The sequence below is a fragment of the Hydractinia symbiolongicarpus genome, chromosome 9 (genome assembly GCF_029227915.1).
Source record: "Hydractinia symbiolongicarpus strain clone_291-10 chromosome 9, HSymV2.1, whole genome shotgun sequence".
NCBI classification, from domain to species: Eukaryota; Metazoa; Cnidaria; class Hydrozoa; order Anthoathecata; family Hydractiniidae; genus Hydractinia; species Hydractinia symbiolongicarpus.
In genome coordinates, this window is record NC_079883.1 from 4,546,747 (window position 1) to 4,567,663 (window position 20,917).

Sequence of the window (20,917 nt, forward strand, 5' to 3'; positions counted from 1 at the left end):
TGCAAGATCCGTAGAAAACCGTGGATGGCGCTATGATCCATACATCGGAGACGGCGATAGCTCCTCCTACAGAGAGGTTTGCAAGGCTCAAATTTATGGTCTTACCAAAGTGATCGGAAAAAAAGAAGATGTGTGTCACGTTACTAAGAGAATGGGGACCAATTTAAGAGCATTAGTGCGTGACTACAAAGGTATATTTCTTATTTTAGACAATATTTATTTTTTGGAAAATAAATATTTTCTTTCACTTGATCATTTATTTCACGTAGGAAAGAAATTAAAGGATGGAAAAGCTATCAACGGAAAAGGGAGGTTGACAAATATAGAATTGATGTATTTCAAAGTATATATGGACACTCCATACGATCAAATATCGGGGAACCTAAAGCCATGTCTAAAACTGTTAAAGCAAGCTTGAAGCGCTATTCCAGCACACTAGAAAAGCCACAACACGAATTATGCCCATGCGGACCACAATCGTGGTGTTCATATCAAGAGACATAGCTAATGGCTCCCATGATCATTTGCCAATAAAGGATGCAATTCCACCAGCTATTCAGGAACTTTTAGAACCGATTTTTAAAAAGCCTGGAGACGAGAAGTTTTTGGAAGTATGTCGAAATGTAGTAACTTCAAAACAAAACGAATCATTCCATCACCTATTATGGTCTCTTGCCCCAAAAGAACAGTTTACGTCCTCATAGGAAATTGAACTTGCGATGAACATAAACACTTGCTTATACAATTGTGGTTTTCACTGGACTTTTTCTAATATATTCGATATTGTTAGGTTAGATCTGAGCGAGAGTTGTAAAAATAATTTCCGAAAAATTGACGATGCACGTATAGCAGGTTCTGACTACAAAACATTAGAAACAACGAAAGAAAAAAGAAAAAAACGCAGAAATGCAAAGAATAGACTGGCTGACAGGTTTAGACACATAGAAGGAGTGCAGTATGGATCAGCAGAAATTCTTTTCTTTATTTCGAATTACTGAAGTTCAAGGCTGTTTATCTCGTAAACATATTTTTCTCGTTGTTGCTCTACATTTTTGGGTAGAAGGTACAGGGACTTCAATATATCGAGACAAAATTAGCACATAATTATTATCAAGATATTCAGCTCTCCAAAGGTGTTTGTTTTTTCGAAAAAAATGTACCATTCAGAGGTTACCATGTGATAAAAATTTATTTTTATCAACGAAGGAGTACCAAAATTAGTTTTTCGTAATAAAACTAAAAATATATTTTTAGAAAAAAAAACGCAGGCACCTTTTATATGCCCATGGGGAGCTGAGTTTAATGATATAACTGTAACAATATAAAAGTAAAATGCTTGTACCTTCTACCCTCAAGTATCAGAGACTTTGAAAACGTGTTCGATATTTCAGGGGCGGATCCAGACTTTTTCAAGACTTAGTCAAAATATTGCTGCTGCGCAGCAATATTTTAAATTAGTATTGAATTTAGCAGCTGGGGGTCCTGGGGGGTACTGTAAGCGGGTACAAAAATCGCCGAAAATTGTCTTCCAGTTTATCTAGTTATTAATAAAATTGACAAAAAGAAACGCTAAGCTAAGAAAATCATATAAGAAAATCTCCTAAGAACATTTTTTTAAGAATAAACTCTCAGTCTTACACATCTTATTTTAGATAGATAAAAGTACTAAAATTAACAGGGATTAACTACAATAAAGTGAGACAATTGTGAATATATTTCAATATTTATAAACTCTTGCTGTTTCTGCCAATATCAGGCTTCATCAGCATGACTAGGTGAATCAAAAGATCACACCGGCCATGGACAGCAAAATGAAACACAATCATAACAAAATAAGTAAGAATATGGAAAGATCAGAATAATGAAGATAAAATGTACATACATGTGACATGATACATACACACCTCAACCCATGTATTTGTTCAGATATATTTGTTTATTCCAAGGGCTAAACTCAAGTTTCGTTTGAACTTTAAAAGAAGAATTACGAAGGGCAGTTTTCTGCTTTTTGCATGCTGAAATAGGAAAATGCAACTTTCGCTTAAGAAAGTTGCAACCTGGAACAAGGGGGAACGTAATGATTTGATGACACCAGACTTAACGATACCTTCATAACAAAATAAAGTTTCTAACTGATCTTCATCAGGTAAAATAGATGGGCGTGGCAATATACACTGTGTAAAGAGAGTTTGAAACCGTAACAAGCGAACTGTGGGTAAAACGTATAAATTTTTCTCTTTATTACTGTTGACAAGGCAATTGATAGAAAAGGAGACCATGTCTTGGGGGTACAGTTGTTGATTGCTTCTGCTTTAACTGCCTCCTCAGGAGAAAGAGTCATATCACAAACAATAAAAATATTTGCCTTTTGGTTTTTAAAAGCAAATTGAAAACAAGGATGATTGGAATAAAGGGAAGGATGCAAGAAAAGTTCTGTGGATGTCAGATGTGCATATTTTACATGGCTAGCCTCACAAATATCGAGGGATATACCCTGTCTATTATTTCCAGGAGGGGCCATGGCGTAGATGGAGAGTCCTAGAGTATTTAATGCTCATTTTGAGCTACGCAGACCCAGTTAGAGCCCGCGCTCTACTAGACAACTCCCGGCAACATCCAACGGCCCACACAGTGCGCCATCTTCCCAATTTCCCTCACATGGCTTGGGTTAACCCGGAGCTATGGTAACATTCACTCGCCCATGTTGAATCGCCGTCAAGAGGAATCGAACCCCGGTCTCCCGCACAGAGTACGAGAGCTATAACCACTAATCTACGGCGCCACTGATTATCAAAACATCAACAAGAGAATTATCACCTACCAATACGATGCTGAGCTGCATAGACAGTCTCCTGATGGTTTGGATCTAAAAATAATATATTTTGCCATGACCTTTCACTCAACAAACTTTGTTTCCTAATAGCCATTCGAAGAGTTTTTTTCATCACCAACCTTAGCTACTTATCCAGTTCTTGCTTCTAATAACAACACAAACATTAATTGAGAAAGAACTCCTCCACAATGCTGAAAATTCTGTTCAAGGCTCATGTTACAAAAACAATTAGCCAGCTAGCTAGCTAGCTATAGCTAGCTAATTAAATATTTTTGTATTTGTTTTTAATAGTCTGTTGTAAAAAGCTCTCCCTCAACTAGCTCTTCGTAGCGAATATACTGAAAACCTTTAAATAAATTCAAGGTGTGTTGGAGAGTAAAAAACATACTTCTCACTTTAAATGTGTATGTAATGTAAAAAAAAAAAAAATTAGCAAAGGCGCTATTCTCGTGGTAATTCCTTACATGTTTCCGTTTTTTGAACATGTGACTTTGTGGTTATCATATGTTCGGTTTTTTGTTAATAATCCAATAACATTGGTGATATTGGTGTTAAGTTGTAGATACTAGCTAAATTGCGAGATCGTCAGTTGATTACTACCGTCATCAGAATTTTCAGCCCCGTCCGGGTATGGACTAATCAATAATTCCTCGTGGTAGCGGGCCATGCTTTAGCAAGCATTCTCTATTAGCTAGGAGTATCAAATGTTGTAAAGTAGGTAAATTTTACTCACCATTTCCGTTGCTAGCGTCAAATTCGCTTGAACTGAAGAGATCGTTAGTCTGCATGATGAAAATTTATTTGATTTAATAAAAAAACGTTATTTTGAATAGTGTTGCTACGTTCTTGTTTCTGTTGTAAGAGGTCGTTTTATGGCCATTCTCAGTCTTATATATTGCTTCGGTAGGGCCGTTTGAGGGTCGTTTTTATTTATTTATTTTTTATTTTTTATTGTTCAGTCTTGTAGTTGTCATAGAAACCGATGTTTAAACTGAATGTGCGCACAGATTTATAAACGCAATTTTATCTTCAAAGCGTTTCAAGGCAAGATAGTGCCCAGGTTTCTATCATTCGTGTATGCTTTCTTGAATCCAGATGATATGCCTATCACTTATTACACAGGTTTTCTGTGTTGTTAAGATAGTATAAGTCGTTATTATCAGTATTTCATCATTACATCCAACCTCGTTTCCAGTGTTACGAATATTTATTTGTAATCTATATCAGCCTTGTATGAAAAGTTAAATTCTAGCCATATGGTTCAGTGTTAAAGTTGTATTTTCAGGAACCCTTTTATGGGTCGTAATTGTGTAATTTATTGATTGATTTATTTAAAGTGGATGAGTGTAGTTGTCATAGAATTGAGAGTTTTTTAGTCAAACCGAATGTGAGTGCAGATGGAAGATTTTGTCATGTTGTTATGGAAACGAGATTTTTTCTTCGTATCGTTTCACAGTAAGGTAGTACCAAGGTTGTAACAGCTAACTTCTGCACCCAGTTATCTCTGCTTACACAGTTATCAATATATTATATATACACATGCACGTATTATGTTCATTTTCACGCGTATGTGAGTTTGTTATTAAGTTTTTGGTCATAAATTACTTGGTTTTGTGTGTATTAATTAGTTTGTAAATTAATTTTACAACCCATTCCACAGGCTATGATATATATTTGGATATCAGACTAACAAATAAAATGGCAAAACGCTAGCATGCAGTATTTTGCTAAAATATCAAAAAACTGTTTTGGGTGTAACAATTTTTATTATGATATTAATAAACTGAATGTTATACAAATCGAATAAACGTAAAAATTATAAAAATTATATTGAAAGGCAGTGGTCAGCAGATCTCATCTTTGCTCTGATTAAATATTCCTGTATATTTTTATGCTTGGTGAAAGTCAAGAATGGTTTGGTTGGAAAAACGAGTCGCAGAGCAGGGTCGCTCTCAATTATAAACCAATACTTGTGTAGTATTCGTTTAAGCGTTGTAAATTTTTCGTGGTAAGGTAAAATAAAAGGTAGAATGTGTTTGTCTTTGTTTTGGTCTCTGTCAGCATCACCACTATTGTCAGCGGTTCTGAAATGTATTCGTTTTTTATTAAACTTGTGCGTAGAGTTAGAAAGTACGTCGGATTGCTTTAATTTGGCGATTTTCCCGAATATTTCATCAACAAGCCGATCTTTGTATCCTCTGGTCAGCAAAATACTTTTAAGTTCATCGAGCTCACATTTTAAAATGCTATCTTGACTTGTTATCATGCGATAGCGGAGTGCTTGCGAATAAATTATACCCCTTTTGGTATGGTGAGGGTGATACGACGTAAAATGTAATAGTGCTCTGCTGTCAGTTGGTTTTATAAATAATTTGGTTTTGAGTTTTCTCGAGCGTTTATCTAAATAGATAGTCGTATCCAAAAAACTAATTTCCTCTGTTGAATATTCATAGGTGAATTTTATTGTAGGGTGTATTGAATTTAGATATATGAAAAATTTGTGTAGTTCTTCTTCACTGTGTTCCCATATGAAGAATATGTCGTCTAGGAAACGAAGAAATATAGTGATTAAATTTGGAAACTTATCGAAAATAAACACCTGCTCAAAAAGACCCAGGAATAATGATGCGTATGGTGGTGCCACCTTCGTACCCATGGCTGTGCCAAGTAACTGCAGATATATTTCATTTAGGAACATGAAATAGTTATTTTCCAGTATAAACGAAAACAACGTTCGTATTACATGTTCATTGGGTGTGAATGAAGGCAGTGTGTTTCTGTATTTTCTAATGAAATGAATACACGCATCAACTCCTTCTTGATGAGGGATATTGGTGTAAAGTGAGGATACGTCTGCTGATACAAGTAAAACGTGTTCATTTTGTGCCGGTATGGTTTGTAACCGTTGTATTAGATGTTTGGTGTCCTTTACATAGGATTTTAATTTTGGTAAGAGAGGTTGCAGGCAAAGATTTAAAAATTCTGAGATATTTTCAGTTATAGAGTTAACAGCTGAAACTATTGGTCGTCCTGGAATGCCATCCTTATGAATTTTTGGCAGTATGTAAAATAGGGGCATTCTAGTGTTTTCAGGTGGTGTTATAAATTTAGCCGTGTTTTTGTTTATGTTGTGGCGACATAGAGAAATTTCTATGAAACTGTTGATATTAGTTTTAAGGTCTTTGCTAGGGTCAGTTTTCATTTTTGCGTAATATTTGTTGTTGGAGAGGTGGTCATAAACTTTTCCAATGTAGTCATCTTTACTCATGATGACTACACGACCACCCTTATCAGCTTTTTTAATCACTATATTTCGGTTTTTTGATAATTTCAATAGACTTTTCCTTTCGCTACGAGTAAGATTACTCTGGCATCTCAACAGGGGAAATTTAGTGGTAAAATCGCATAAATCTCTTTTTACCAGGGCAAAAAAGTTTTGTAGGTTTTTATGTTGTGGTTCAGGTGCAAGCCAGTTAGATTTTCTATGGAGCTCATTGCGGGGGTGTGGTTTGTTAATAAAAAAATACCTTGTTGCCATACGATTGCGCAAGTTCGCAAAAGCATTTTTCACAGGCTGACAGGTGTTGACAGCTGATGGTGTTGGGACGTACTTAAGTCCTTTATTGAGAACAGATATATCCGCATTGGATAAATTGAGGTGAGATAAATTTACAACTAGTGAGTTTAAAGTTTTCATTTTTATTTTTCTATAAAAACATTTTTTAACAACGTTTTTCCTTTGTTTAAAATTAATGTTCATGTTATAGTTTGTTGAGCATGTTTTTATGTTTTCCAATTGGTATCTTGTCATGGGTTGTGGTTTCGCTGATGAGGCGGTTGGTTTTTTGGGTTCTTTGAGCTGGTTTGATTAGGTTGACCTTTGCTTTGTTGTACAAAGGGTCTTGTTCGCGGTGTGTCATGGAAATCAGTCTGGTTACTGTTTTTCCTTTTCAGTTTATTGTTTCTCAATGTAAGCGATTCGTTGTGTTGTTGTATGCATAATTTGTTTAAATTGTTAAGTTCGTCTGAGGAGAATTCCTTTTTCAAAGACTCTCTCTCCTCTTTGCACTTTTTTACATTGTTTCTATGGTGCTTTATTAGAATTTGCAGCAAGGTATTGCTACATGAATGCACGGTGGCATTCCATTCATTTTTTAATTCAGCAGGTAAACTCATAGTGGAGCGAACCTGGATTTTTAGCCCAAAAGGAACCGTCCCAGCAGCGAGATGCATTTCGAGAATCTGCAATTGCCGATTATAATCTAAGAGCTTTTTTGTCTCATCAATATAGTCGGTCTTTTTGTTTTCTTTGTTCGTATTCGTATCTAGGTGGCGCTTCGTGTTTAAAATGTATTGTTCTATTTCGTCAACGTCTCTTTTAGTGTTAGGTGCTGGTTTGCTGTTTGATTTTGTGGAAGTCGTGATTAGCGAAACAGTTGGCTGTGTGGCGAATTCACTAATATTAAACTCCTCCATTTCGATGTCGTCAAGTAGATTCGTTAGTTTTGGTGTTGGTAGAGGTTTGCGGTGTGTAGTTTTGTTCCTCAAGAATACCTTCTTTGTTATACCAAGAACACTCGGTGAGGTTGTTTTTGTCTCTACAAGGAAGTTAAAATATTGTGTTAGAAGATGGTGTAGTTTTTTTGCAACATCAGTTTGTATGTATTGTTTGTGAGATATGTACATCGAAATAAACAAGAGCGTTTATTTAAAAATATTCAATTAAAATTTGGTCACCACAACAGGCGTTATACACATTTTTGTATGACAATAGCGAGGTTTTGCTGGTGCCCTTCCAATTGGAAAGACATTTCGGTACAATCACAGCGTGGTTTTGCTGATCTTTTTGGTGTTATTGAGTATAAAGTCATAAATACGTGTTAAACTAACATGTGGCTTATGATCGAAGCACATTTTGGTATGATCAATTTTTCAAAAAATAGATTTTTTGAAAAAAAAAAATTCTGAAGATGTTGGTGAGGATACGAACTTTTTAGCGTTAGCAAATAATAATAATAATAAAATAAACGTTTAGAAACGATAAGTATCTACATGAAACCACGTCCAGTCCTCATGTATTTCAGAATATAAATTATAATAGTGAGAAAATACAACAAGTCGGCTTGTTGATGAAATATTCGGGAAAATCGCCAAATTAAAGCAATCCGACGTACTTTCTAACTCTACGCACAAGTTTAATAAAAAACGAATACATTTCAGAACCGCTGACAATAGTGGTGATGCTGACAGAGACCAAAACAAAGACAAACACATTCTACCTTTTATTTTACCTTACCACGAAAAATTTACAACGCTTAAACGAATACTACACAAGTATTGGTTTATAATTGAGAGCGACCCTGCTCTGCGACTCGTTTTTCCAACCAAACCATTCTTGACTTTCACCAAGCATAAAAATATACAGGAATATTTAATCAGAGCAAAGATGAGATCTGCTGACCACTGCCTTTCAATATAATTTTTATAATTTTTACGTTTATTCGATTTGTATAACATTCAGTTTATTAATATCATAATAAAAATTGTTACACCCAAAACAGTTTTTTGATATTTTAGCAAAATACTGCATGCTAGCGTTTTGCCATTTTATTTGTTAGTCTGATATCCAAATATATATCATAGCCTGTGGAATGGGTTGTAAAATTAATTTACAAACTAATTAATACACACAAAACCAAGTAATTTATGACCAAAAACTTAATAACAAACTCACATACGCGTGAAAATGAACATAATACGTGCATGTGTATATATAATATATTGATAACTGTGTAAGCAGAGATAACTGGGTGCAGAAGTTAGCTGTTACAACCTTGGTACTACCTTACTGTGAAACGATACGAAGAAAAAATCTCGTTTCCATAACAACATGACAAAATCTTCCATCTGCACTCACATTCGGTTTGACTAAAAAACTCTCAATTCTATGACAACTACACTCATCCACTTTAAATAAATCAATCAATAAATTACACAATTACGACCCATAAAAGGGTTCCTGAAAATACAACTTTAACACTGAACCATATGGCTAGAATTTAACTTTTCATACAAGGCTGATATAGATTACAAATAAATATTCGTAACACTGGAAACGAGGTTGGATGTAATGATGAAATACTGATAATAACGACTTATACTATCTTAACAACACAGAAAACCTGTGTAATAAGTGATAGGCATATCATCTGGATTCAAGAAAGCATACACGAATGATAGAAACCTGGGCACTATCTTGCCTTGAAACGCTTTGAAGATAAAATTGCGTTTATAAATCTGTGCGCACATTCAGTTTAAACATCGGTTTCTATGACAACTACAAGACTGAACAATAAAAAATAAAAAATAAATAAATAAAAACGACCCTCAAACGGCCCTACCGAAGCAATATATAAGACTGAGAATGGCCATAAAACGACCTCTTACAACAGAAACAAGAACGTAGCAACACTATTCAAAATAACGTTTTTTTATTAAATCAAATAAATTTTCATCATGCAGACTAACGATCTCTTCAGTTCAAGCGAATTTGACGCTAGCAACGGAAATGGTGAGTAAAATTTACCTACTTTACAACATTTGATACTCCTAGCTAATAGAGAATGCTTGCTAAAGCATGGCCCGCTACCACGAGGAATTATTGATTAGTCCATACCCGGACGGGGCTGAAAATTCTGATGACGGTAGTAATCAACTGACGATCTCGCAATTTAGCTAGTATCTACAACTTAACACCAATATCACCAATGTTATTGGATTATTAACAAAAAACCGAACATATGATAACCACAAAGTCACATGTTCAAAAAACGGAAACATGTAAGGAATTACCACGAGAATAGCGCCTTTGCTAATTTTTTTTTTTTTTACATTACATCACCAATTACATTCGGATGAAGTACCCGTGCGAATTCGATATAGGGAGATTATCGTTAAACCGCATTCAGTTTTTGTTGGTGGAAATTATTGATAGCTTTAAATAAAAAAAGCGATGTAAAGACCATAAATGATAATATATAGTAGTCTTCATCTGTTTCTTGGTGTTTTAAGTTGTACGAAGTTGGATGGTTAAAAAAATTCAAGTTAAGTAGAAGAAGTGAAGTAGGCCCAACCTCGTACACAGTTATTTAAGTTGTACGAAGTTGGTATGGATCAAAAAATTCAAGTTAAGTAGAAGAAGTGAAGTAGGCCCAACCTCGTACACAGTTATTTAAGTTGTACGATGTTGGTACAATCATCAGATAATTGTCAAAAATTAACGTTCAGAGAATATTTAAGATATTATCATGTTTACTGAATGAAAATTAACAATGTTTAGATATTCATTTCTAAACCAAATTATTCGTTGCCTAATTTTTGTACAGCAATTGTAATGCCTATTTTCGTACAAAATTGCCCATCTTCGTACAAGCGCGAAAAGTGACCAACCTCGTACAACGGGTCAATTTCGTACGGAACATGTATATATCTGCACCTGAATTCCGATGAAAACTTTTACCAACCAAGGGATAAATATCCCCAGATAACAAAAATGTCCGAGAATAAACACTTTCTGAAAGTTCTTTTTGCATTTTACGAACAGATTCAACATTATCACACTTTAAATAAATCAGTAAGCACCCGCGTCAACATTCTGCAGCAGCCATGATAGTACGGAAGGAATCCAAGCCAAAAGGCGTGAGTCTTTGACTAATCCAGACGGATGGGAGTTAAAACTATAGCCTAACGGGTTATAAGTAACCACGCAGCACGGAACCTAAATTTTCTACGCTGGCTGCGGGCCACATATTGTTGGACTACGCATAGAGTGTGAAAATTACGTCACGATTTTGATGTCACATGCCCCTTAGGTGAGATGGGGAGGGTTGCGGGCCATAGCTTTTTGATTTTTGACTGACTGAGTGACTGATTAGTCAAAATGAATATAATTCTTAGAAATTATAAAATTACATAGTATCATCCGTTTATTCGGCTTGATACCTTGAAAATTCAAACATACGTTATTTTATATAATTTTGTTTTGGTCTATTTCTATAGCGAGAGACCGCCGCTCAAAATATATAATATATATATAATACTATTTCGGCTATCGGAATTCCCTTATTTCCGATAGTGTGTTGGTCAAAGACATGTCGATATCAGATATGTTAACATCCCGCCGCAATGATCTTGATCCACGCAGGCATAGCAATGTCGATCGGAGTAACGAAAAGCAAATTTTCGTTCTGACAAACGTCATAGCGATAGACGTTGGTATACCACGTTTATCTGCTATCAACTCAGCAAGACGTTGATAGAATCTCTTGCATTCCCTTCCTAACCCACCGTGTGTAGAAAACACCAAAGGTGTAAAAGAACCATTTTCAACCTGCAAAACCCCTTTCGTTGTATGATCTTTTCTTTTCTTGCTCATTCCTTTCATAGCAACGTTTGATTTCTGTGTTCCTATACCTCTGGGCGTTAAGGTCAAAGACCCTGACATCGCAGAATACCCGTTGGCCAGGAATCCAGAAACCAAGTGCGCTAACATCTAATCGCGCTTCATTTGATGTGATCGCACTTTTCTGGTCAAAGCGTTCGTTTTGTAGTGGAGCAAGCATCGGTTCAATTCGTACGTCTTTACACACTTCTTTCAAAAGCTGAGCAGTTATATCACGAACTTCGTTATGACGTTGTGTGACAAACCCACCCTTTTTGCAGGATAACGCATGAGCAAGATCAAACTTTGAGCCACATGCACATTCAAATGGTAACCTGGGTAATTCCCAGTTATATCGAATTCTCAATGCGTCGAAAAACTGCTCCTTTGTGAGGTAGTAACCACTCTCTTTTATTGGTAGAGTCGTCAACCAGTTTGACGCACCTATTTCCTGATTTGCTTCGTTCTGGCTCTTAGCACTTTCATCCATTTGTGACAATAGTCCTTGCAGAATGTTTTGATGGCTTTTATTTCTCTCAGACTTTATTTGGCTTTTCGTTTTGCTGATCTCGTTCGCATTTTTATTTTGTCTGAGAAGAATATTTACGAGCTCCGTCGTCATTTTCCGAGAATTCTCGTATTCTGTGTCAGAAACATTCTCAAGGATTTTTATTCCTAGACCCCCGAGACGTGGTGGCAAGGACATTAGCTCCCTCTCTACATCGTTTACAATATGACCACCAGTAATCGCCGGCAGCAGTTGGTGTCTTATTACACTTTCCACTGGTCGCAGTAATGATGATATTTCTGGGATGGTCCGTAAATAGTATGTGAAGCGATGTTGATATCCACTAACATAGCATGTGTAAGCTGCTTGTGGTTCGATAACAGCTATTTCTGAAATTAGTGTGATTTCTTTCACCCATTTCGCGACAATGTCTTCAACGTACTCTTTTCGAAAAGTCTCACTGCCAATAACTGCTCCGAGATGTCGTTCTCCTGTACATGTAATTTGGATATTTGTTTCTTTGAAGTGTGTTTTTGCTCCTTCAATGTTCTTATCTTTCACAATTAGCCATGATTTCTTTGGCTGTGGTTGGTAACCAAATTTTGGGCCTTCCACAATGAGCTCGTCCCACCATTTCCGAATGGTGGAAAAATTTCCAACAGCTGTTAAGTCATCAGCAAAAGCTACCAATTTCATATCAATATCAGCAATGTTTTTCATTCTATCAAGTAATGGTGTGAGTCCTATTGCGTAAATGGCCATCCCCAACGGGTCGCCTTGAGTGGTACCTTCTCTTGAACTCAGTTCAGTTCCACCAATCACAAAAAGTCTCGCAGGCTTTATGTAGCAGTTGTTGATGTATGTTGCTAGAATCGGGCAAATGATCTTGGTATTATGAAGTGTTGCACTACGGTTCAAGCTATTGAAGGCATTTGCAGCATCAACTAATAAGACACATTCGGCTTCTTCACTAGAGTATGCATCTTTCATTGCATGTATAGCAGCTTCGCACCCAGATTCATGACCGGAGCACATCTGAATTTTTGAACAAGATTCAATAACATCATTCTTTGATGCGTACATCACGGCTTTTCCAATAATGCGTCTTAAAACCTCTCCTACTCCGATAGGTCTAAGACCAGGGTTCTTGTCTAAAGGCACAAGACGACATCCTAAATACGCCTCTAAAGAATTATCGTTTACTTCTTCATGGCAAAGTCTTCTTGCAAACTTAGCTATCGCTTTCCGTAAATCTGTTCCAGTGTCGCCATAAACTCTAGACGCTATGATTTTGATCCATCCATTCGCATCCATTCCAGATGGTCCAGAGCCGCCTTTTGTTGTCTTCGCTGCTCGCATTATCATGTCTTCGTCAATGACGTCATATACAACGGAATTAACTGATTTGATCGGACCTTGTATCAGCGTGTCTTCGTATGATTCACTTCCTTCAGGATGTTTTTGTCGTAGCATTTCAAGAGTTTCGTCATTCAAAGGAAGTATTCCTCCAGACATATTGTTCGTCACCACATTAATCGCTTTATGAACATCTCCTTTTTGCATATGGTTCCGGAACTTCCTTGAAATAACTGCAATATCTTGCTTTTTTATTACTTTAGGTAGTCGGCTTTGAATCGTCTGTGCCTCATCCATTAAGCTCATAAAATCTCCTTTAAACCATTGTGTTAGACGTCTGTTTAATGCTTCTACGTGCTCCTTAGATTTCGATGCTTGTGATGGTTTTTGCAGCAGCAGAGCAGGCATGATATGTATAGCTTCTAATGCTATAGCTCTTAAAGGTGTGTTTTCAATCCACGCATTGAGCAATCTTGTGGTCTCACGTATGTAGGATTTACCTGCGTTTCCATTAGGCAGCATAAACAAGTTTCGTTTCCAATAAACAATTCTGCTGTAACATTCCTCGATGTCATTGACTGCTTCACTTCCTTTAACATTACTCCAATAAAACTTCTCTGGAGCATCAGCAAAATGATGTTGAGATGAAGTTGCGTCTTCTGGAACGTTTCGTTGTTGATTTATATCCTGTTGTGTTTGTGCAATGTTCTGTGTCAACACTTTACAATACTTCAAGTGCTGTACCAAACCTCTATACGTTTTAAACTTTCGGTGACATTTCATACACGGAAAAGTCTCTTGACTCTGCTCAACACTATCAATTCTTGAATTCGATGACGATGGTTGCTTATGACCTCTTTTAACCATTTTTATCCAATAAACTGTGAAAATGATGTTTCGTCGTTACTTCAATTAATTCTTCGCATTAATTCTTAGTCAAAATGAATCAGTCAAAATCTGTAAGCTATAATTTGCAACCCTCTCAGTCTATATGGTAGCGACGGCACAAATTTGACGTCAACATCGCCATAGGCGAAATGGAGAGGGCTGTGAACCATGGCTTTTTTTCGCCGTAAATAAATTACAATCTGATTTTTTAACGCGCTCCGTCTGCAACTCCTGGATTGTCGACATCAATCGCTTGGCTAACATTTTTCGTCAAATTTACACTTAGTCACGCGACTTATCTGACTAACCCTGGATCCGCACCTGTATTTTTTACGCCTTTCCATTTTATTTATAAAAGTATATATATAATATATATATATACTTTTATAAGTTAAATTTTATAGTTTAGGAAATATACGCATTATTCTCAACATGGGCAAAAAGGGTTTGACGTATCCTTAACTTAAGGCTAAAATTGTTGAGTCAGCAGAAATTTCTATTTAAAAATGTATCATAAAAATTTCTACGAGTTTCTACGAGCTCAACGACCATCTCGTTATTTTTCATCAGCTTCTGTTTTTAACCCTGATAAAACGGTGTGCGGATTTTTTTGTTTATTCTTATTTTTTTAACAATAGCCTTTGGTTTTTTTAAAAAAATTCTTTGTTAGCATCCCCTGCTGCATCGAACGCTGTTAAAAGAAAAATGTTCCGACTAAAAAGATTTCCGCACACCGTATCATGGCTGCATGATTCACCAAGCATGTCTGAAAATTTTAAATTAAAACGAAAATGCTATCGAAAGTTAAAGCTCAGGTAGCATAAAAAAGATCGTCTTAAATTTCTACATAATACGCCATCTTTGTTGTTATTAACGTTTCTCTTTAATAATTACGTCATTTCTTCCTGTACAATTACGCGAGTGCATAGACTTAAACTATATTCGGCAGAACTAATTAATTATTCGTGAATTTTATTTTAAAGAGGAATTGTTGCGGCTGAATATTTTTAGTGAAAGATAATAGTATTTTAGCCATAAAATTTTGATAAGTGTGTTATAACAGAAAAAAATGAATATATAGTCTGAAAATAACCTTTCGTAACTAATTATGTAAAAAAAAAATCCAATTTTTAAAAGGGTTACTGCCACCAGGTGTGAGTAAGGGAAAAAATCTCATTTCATTAAAAAAAATTTTTTTTTACACATTCGTATAGATTCGAACATGAGCTTTTTGATAGTAAAGAAAAAAAGTTATAAAACAATATGGAAAAATGTCTTTATTCTAAAAAACCTACTTTACATTCATAACACACATAACTTTATTGTACTCACAAAAAACACATTTCTGAATGTTCATAAGTTCATTATCTTGGGAATAACTTTTACTCACTTTCAGACGAGCGAACTTTCATGATAATGCAATTACCGTCATTAAAGATTATAAAAAAGCAATAGTTATATTTATGCGGAACTTTTTATATTTTTTCATTTTTTACTTTTATCTGTGTCCTTTCTTCTTATTATTTGTTATCTTACCCATGTTGTTTCGTTATGATCAAAGTGTGGAAGTGAGTAGACATTTGCGAAATAATGAACTTTGAAAAAGTCTTTACATCTCGGGTGCTTTTTTGAATTAGGGTGTAACTCGAGTTATGATGCTATTTGTGATGAAACGAAGGAAATAATTTAGTACTTAACTTTGATGGGAAATATCTTTAAAAGTAAAACATTTAAAGCATAATTCAAAAATGCTCCCGAGATATATGTATAGTGAATACAAAATTGCAAACAAAATGTATGAAAATCTTTTAGTTTTGTAAATGGAACAAATTTTCTAAACAAGGGGGTCATTTTTTAAGGCGTTTTTTATGATGTAAAATTATTTTTTTCAAATGATATTTAGATCATTATCTAGATAATTTTAAATGCTTTTGGAATATAGCTAAGTCAATGCATTGAGCACCATTCAATTTTAGTTACACGATTTTTAATACATAGCACTTCTTTCCCTTACTCACACCTTAAGCATAAATTGTTAGACATGTCTGTGTCACTTTGATTTCCCTGGAGAGGAATTTATGCTGCTCTTCTTTACTTTAGATGTTTGTTCAACTGATCCAGAATTAAGGAGAATAACGGGTGGATGAGCTAGTCTTATGCAGTGTCGTTTTTAACTTCATAACTATTTTTAAATTAACTACATGTTTTTTTACGTGGAAATCAAAAAGATATTTCGCAGCTAATTCGCCGCCGAATTCGCCATTCACAATATGTTCGTGAAAACCTCCTTTAGAGTTAACTTGTCGAACTGTATTTATATAATGTGAATGATAATAAATCAGTAAAAAAAAAGTTCTCTTTCTCTTTTTAAACATGATTATCTCAAAATATATCTCATTTCTTTATTTTTGTTTCGTTTTTATTTGGACGAAGTTGGAAGAATGATTATACTTGATGCTGTATCTATGCTCCCTTGAAATCTAGATAGTTCGTATAGGTAGTCTAAGATAAGAAACATTCAAATGCTATGCTTTTTAAAACCACGTAATTCAGCGATAAGTCGCAGTAATAATTCATTTTTTATAATCAAAAAAAGCTGTTAGATTTAAGTTTTCTTTATTTGGCTTTATTTGGCTTTTCGTTTTGCTGATCTCGTTCGCATTTTTATTTTGTCTGAGAAGAATATTTACGAGCTCCGTCGTCATTTTCCGAGAATTCTCGTATTCTGTGTCAGAAACATTCTCAAGGATTTTTATTCCTAGACCCCCGAGACGTGGTGGCAAGGACATTAGCTCCCTCTCTACATCGTTTACAATATGACCACCAGTAATAGCCGGCAACAGTTGGTGTCTTATTACACTTTCCACTGGTCGCAGTAATGATGATATTTCTGGGATGGTCCGTAAATAGTATGTGAAGCGATGTTGATATCCACTAACATAGCATGTGTAAGCTGCTTGTGGTTCGATAACAGCTATTTCTGAAATTAGTGTGATTTCTTTCACCCATTTCGCGACAATGTCTTCAACGTACTCTTTTCGAAAAGTCTCACTGCCAATAACTGCTCCGAGATGTCGTTCTCCTGTACATGTAATTTGGATATTTGTTTCTTTGAAGTGTGTTTTTGCTCCTTCAATGTTCTTATCTTTCACAATTAGCCATGATTTCTTTGGCTGTGGTTGGTAACCAAATTTTGGGCCTTCCACAATGAGCTCGTCCCACCATTTCCGAATGGTGGAAAAATTTCCAACAGCTGTTAAGTCATCAGCAAAAGCTACCAATTTCATATCAATATCAGCAATGTTTTTCATTCTATCAAGTAATGGTGTGAGTCCTATTGCGTAAATGGCCATCCCCAACGGGTCGCCTTGAGTGGTACCTTCTCTTGAACTCAGTTCAGTTCCACCAATCACAAAAAGTCTCGCAGGCTTTATGTAGCAGTTGTTGATGTATGTTGCTAGAATCGGGCAAATGATCTTGGTATTATGAAGTGTTGCACTACGGTTCAAGCTATTGAAGGCATTTGCAGCATCAACTAATAAGACACATTCGGCTTCTTCACTAGAGTATGCATCTTTCATTGCATGTATAGCAGCTTCGCACCCAGATTCATGACCGGAGCACATCTGAATTTTTGAACAAGATTCAATAACATCATTCTTTGATGCGTACATCACGGCTTTTCCAATAATGCGTCTTAAAACCTCTCCTACTCCGATAGGTCTAAGACCAGGGTTCTTGTCTAAAGGCACAAGACGACATCCTAAATACGCCTCTAAAGAATTATCGTTTACTTCTTCATGGCAAAGTCTTCTTGCAAACTTAGCTATCGCTTTCCGTAAATCTGTTCCAGTGTCGCCATAAACTCTAGACGCTATGATTTTGATCCATCCATTCGCATCCATTCCAGATGGTCCAGAGCCGCCTTTTGTTGTCTTCGCTGCTCGCATTATCATGTCTTCGTCAATGACGTCATATACAACGGAATTAACTGATTTGATCGGACCTTGTATCAGCGTGTCTTCGTATGATTCACTTCCTTCAGGATGTTTTTGTCGTAGCATTTCAAGAGTTTCGTCATTCAAAGGAAGTATTCCTCCAGACATATTGTTCGTCACCACATTAATCGCTTTATGAACATCTCCTTTTTGCATATGGTTCCGGAACTTCCTTGAAATAACTGCAATATCTTGCTTTTTTATTACTTTAGGTAGTCGGCTTTGAATCGTCTGTGCCTCATCCATTAAGCTCATAAAATCTCCTTTAAACCATTGTGTTAGACGTCTGTTTAATGCTTCTACGTGCTCCTTAGATTTCGATGCTTGTGATGGTTTTTGCAGCAGCAGAGCAGGCATGATATGTATAGCTTCTAATGCTATAGCTCTTAAAGGTGTGTTTTCAATCCACGCATTGAGCAATCTTGTGGTCTCACGTATGTAGGATTTACCTGCGTTTCCATTAGGCAGCATAAACAAGTTTCGTTTCCAATAAACAATTCTGCTGTAACATTCCTCGATGTCATTGACTGCTTCACTTCCTTTAACATTACTCCAATAAAACTTCTCTGGAGCATCAGCAAAATGATGTTGAGATGAAGTTGCGTCTTCTGGAACGTTTCGTTGTTGATTTATATCCTGTTGTGTTTGTGCAATGTTCTGTGTCAACACTTTACAATACTTCAAGTGCTGTACCAAACCTCTATACGTTTTAAACTTTCGGTGACATTTCATACACGGAAAAGTCTCTTGACTCTGCTCAACACTATCAATTCTTGAATTCGATGACGATGGTTGCTTATGACCTCTTTTAACCATTTTTATCCAATAAACTGTGAAAATGATGTTTCGTCGTTACTTCAATTAATTCTTCGCATTAATTCTTAGTCAAAATGAATCAGTCAAAATCTGTAAGCTATAATTTGCAACCCTCTCAGTCTATATGGTAGCGACGGCACAAATTTGACGTCAACATCGCCATAGGCGAAATGGAGAGGGCTGTGAACCATGGCTTTTTTTCGCCGTAAATAAATTACAATCTGATTTTTTAACGCGCTCCGTCTGCAACTCCTGGATTGTCGACATCAATCGCTTGGCTAACATTTTTCGTCAAATTTACACTTAGTCACGCGACTTATCTGACTAACCCTGGATCCGCACCTGTATTTTTTACGCCTTTCCATTTTATTTATAAAAGTATATATATAATATATATATATACTTTTATAAGTTAAATTTTATAGTTTAGGAAATATACGCATTATTCTCAACATGGGCAAAAAGGGTTTGACGTATCCTTAACTTAAGGCTAAAATTGTTGAGTCAGCAGAAATTTCTATTTAAAAATGTATCATAAAAATTTCTACGAGTTTCTACGAGCTCAACGACCATCTCGTTATTTTTCATCAGCTTCTGTTTTTAACCCTGATAAAACGGTGTGCGGATTTTTTTGTTTATTCTTATTTTTTTAACAATAGCCTTTGGTTTTTTTAAAAAAATTCTTTGTTGGCATCCCCTGCTGCATCGAACGCTGTTAAAAGAAAAATGTTCCGACTAAAAAGATTTCCGCACACCGTATCATGGCTGCATGATTCACCAAGCATGTCTGAAAATTTTAAATTAAAACGAAAATGCTATCGAAAGTTAAAGCTCAGGTAGCATAAAAAAGATCGTCTTAAATTTCTACATAATACGCCATCTTTGTTGTTATTAACGTTTCTCTTTAATAATTACGTCATTTCTTCCTGTACAATTACGCGAGTGCATAGACTTAAACTATATTCGGCAGAACTAATTAATTATTCGTGAATTTTATTTTAAAGAGGAATTGTTGCGGCTGAATATTTTTAGTGAAAGATAATAGTATTTTAGCCATAAAATTTTGATAAGTGTGTTATAACAGAAAAAAATGAATATATAGTCTGAAAATAACCTTTCGTAACTAATTATGTAAAAAAAAAATCCAATTTTTAAAAGGGTTACTGCCACCAGGTGTGAGTAAGGGAAAAAATCTCATTTCATTAAAAAAAATTTTTTTTTACACATTCGTATAGATTCGAACATGAGCTTTTTGATAGTAAAGAAAAAAAGTTATAAAACAATATGGAAAAATGTCTTTATTCTAAAAAACCTACTTTACATTCATAACACACATAACTTTATTGTACTCACAAAAAACACATTTCTGAATGTTCATAAGTTCATTATCTTGGGAATAACTTTTACTCACTTTCAGACGAGCGAACTTTCATGATAATGCAATTACCGTCATTAAAGATTATAAAAAAGCAATAGTTATATTTATGCGGAACTTTTTATATTTTTTCATTTTTTACTTTTATCTGTGTCCTTTCTTCTTATTATTTGTTATCTTACCCATGTTGTTTCGTTATGATCAAAGTGTGGAAGTGAGTAGACATTTGCGAAATAATGAACTTTGAAAAAGTCTTTACATCTCGGGTGCTTTTTTGAATTAGGGTGTAACTCGAGTTATGATGCTATTTGTGATGAAACGAAGGAAATAATTTAGTACTTAACTTTGATGGGAAATATCTTTAAAAGTAAAACATTTAAAGCATAATTCAAAAATGCTCCCGAGATATATGTATAGTGAATACAAAATTGCAAACAAAATGTATGAAAATCTTTTAGTTTTGTAAATGGAACAAATTTTCTAAACAAGGGGGTCATTTTTTAAGGCGTTTTTTATGATGTAAAATTATTTTTTTCAAATGATATTTAGATCATTATCTAGATAATTTTAAATGCTTTTGGAATATAGCTAAGTCAATGCATTGAGCACCATTCAATTTTAGTTACACGATTTTTAATACATAGCACTTCTTTCCCTTACTCACACCTTAAGCATAAATTGTTAGACATGTCTGTGTCACTTT

General features: G+C 35.3%; 2 protein-coding genes across 3 annotated transcripts in view; both read right to left on the reverse strand.

The window, feature by feature from the left end:
• LOC130656701 (dual specificity protein phosphatase 18-like) overlaps window positions 1-20,917 on the reverse strand; it is a 98,820-nt gene that overhangs the window by 63,379 nt on the left and 14,524 nt on the right. The window lies entirely within an intron of this gene.
• Window positions 2,134-5,542, reverse strand: LOC130656700 (uncharacterized). The gene is made up of 2 exons (XM_057459600.1): window positions 3,567-5,542; window positions 2,134-2,866 (listed from the first exon to the last, which is right to left on the reverse strand). The coding sequence occupies exon 1, from the start codon at window positions 5,529-5,531 to the stop codon at window positions 4,659-4,661; it is 873 nt and encodes a 290-aa protein (XP_057315583.1). The 5' UTR covers window positions 5,532-5,542; the 3' UTR covers window positions 2,134-2,866; window positions 3,567-4,658.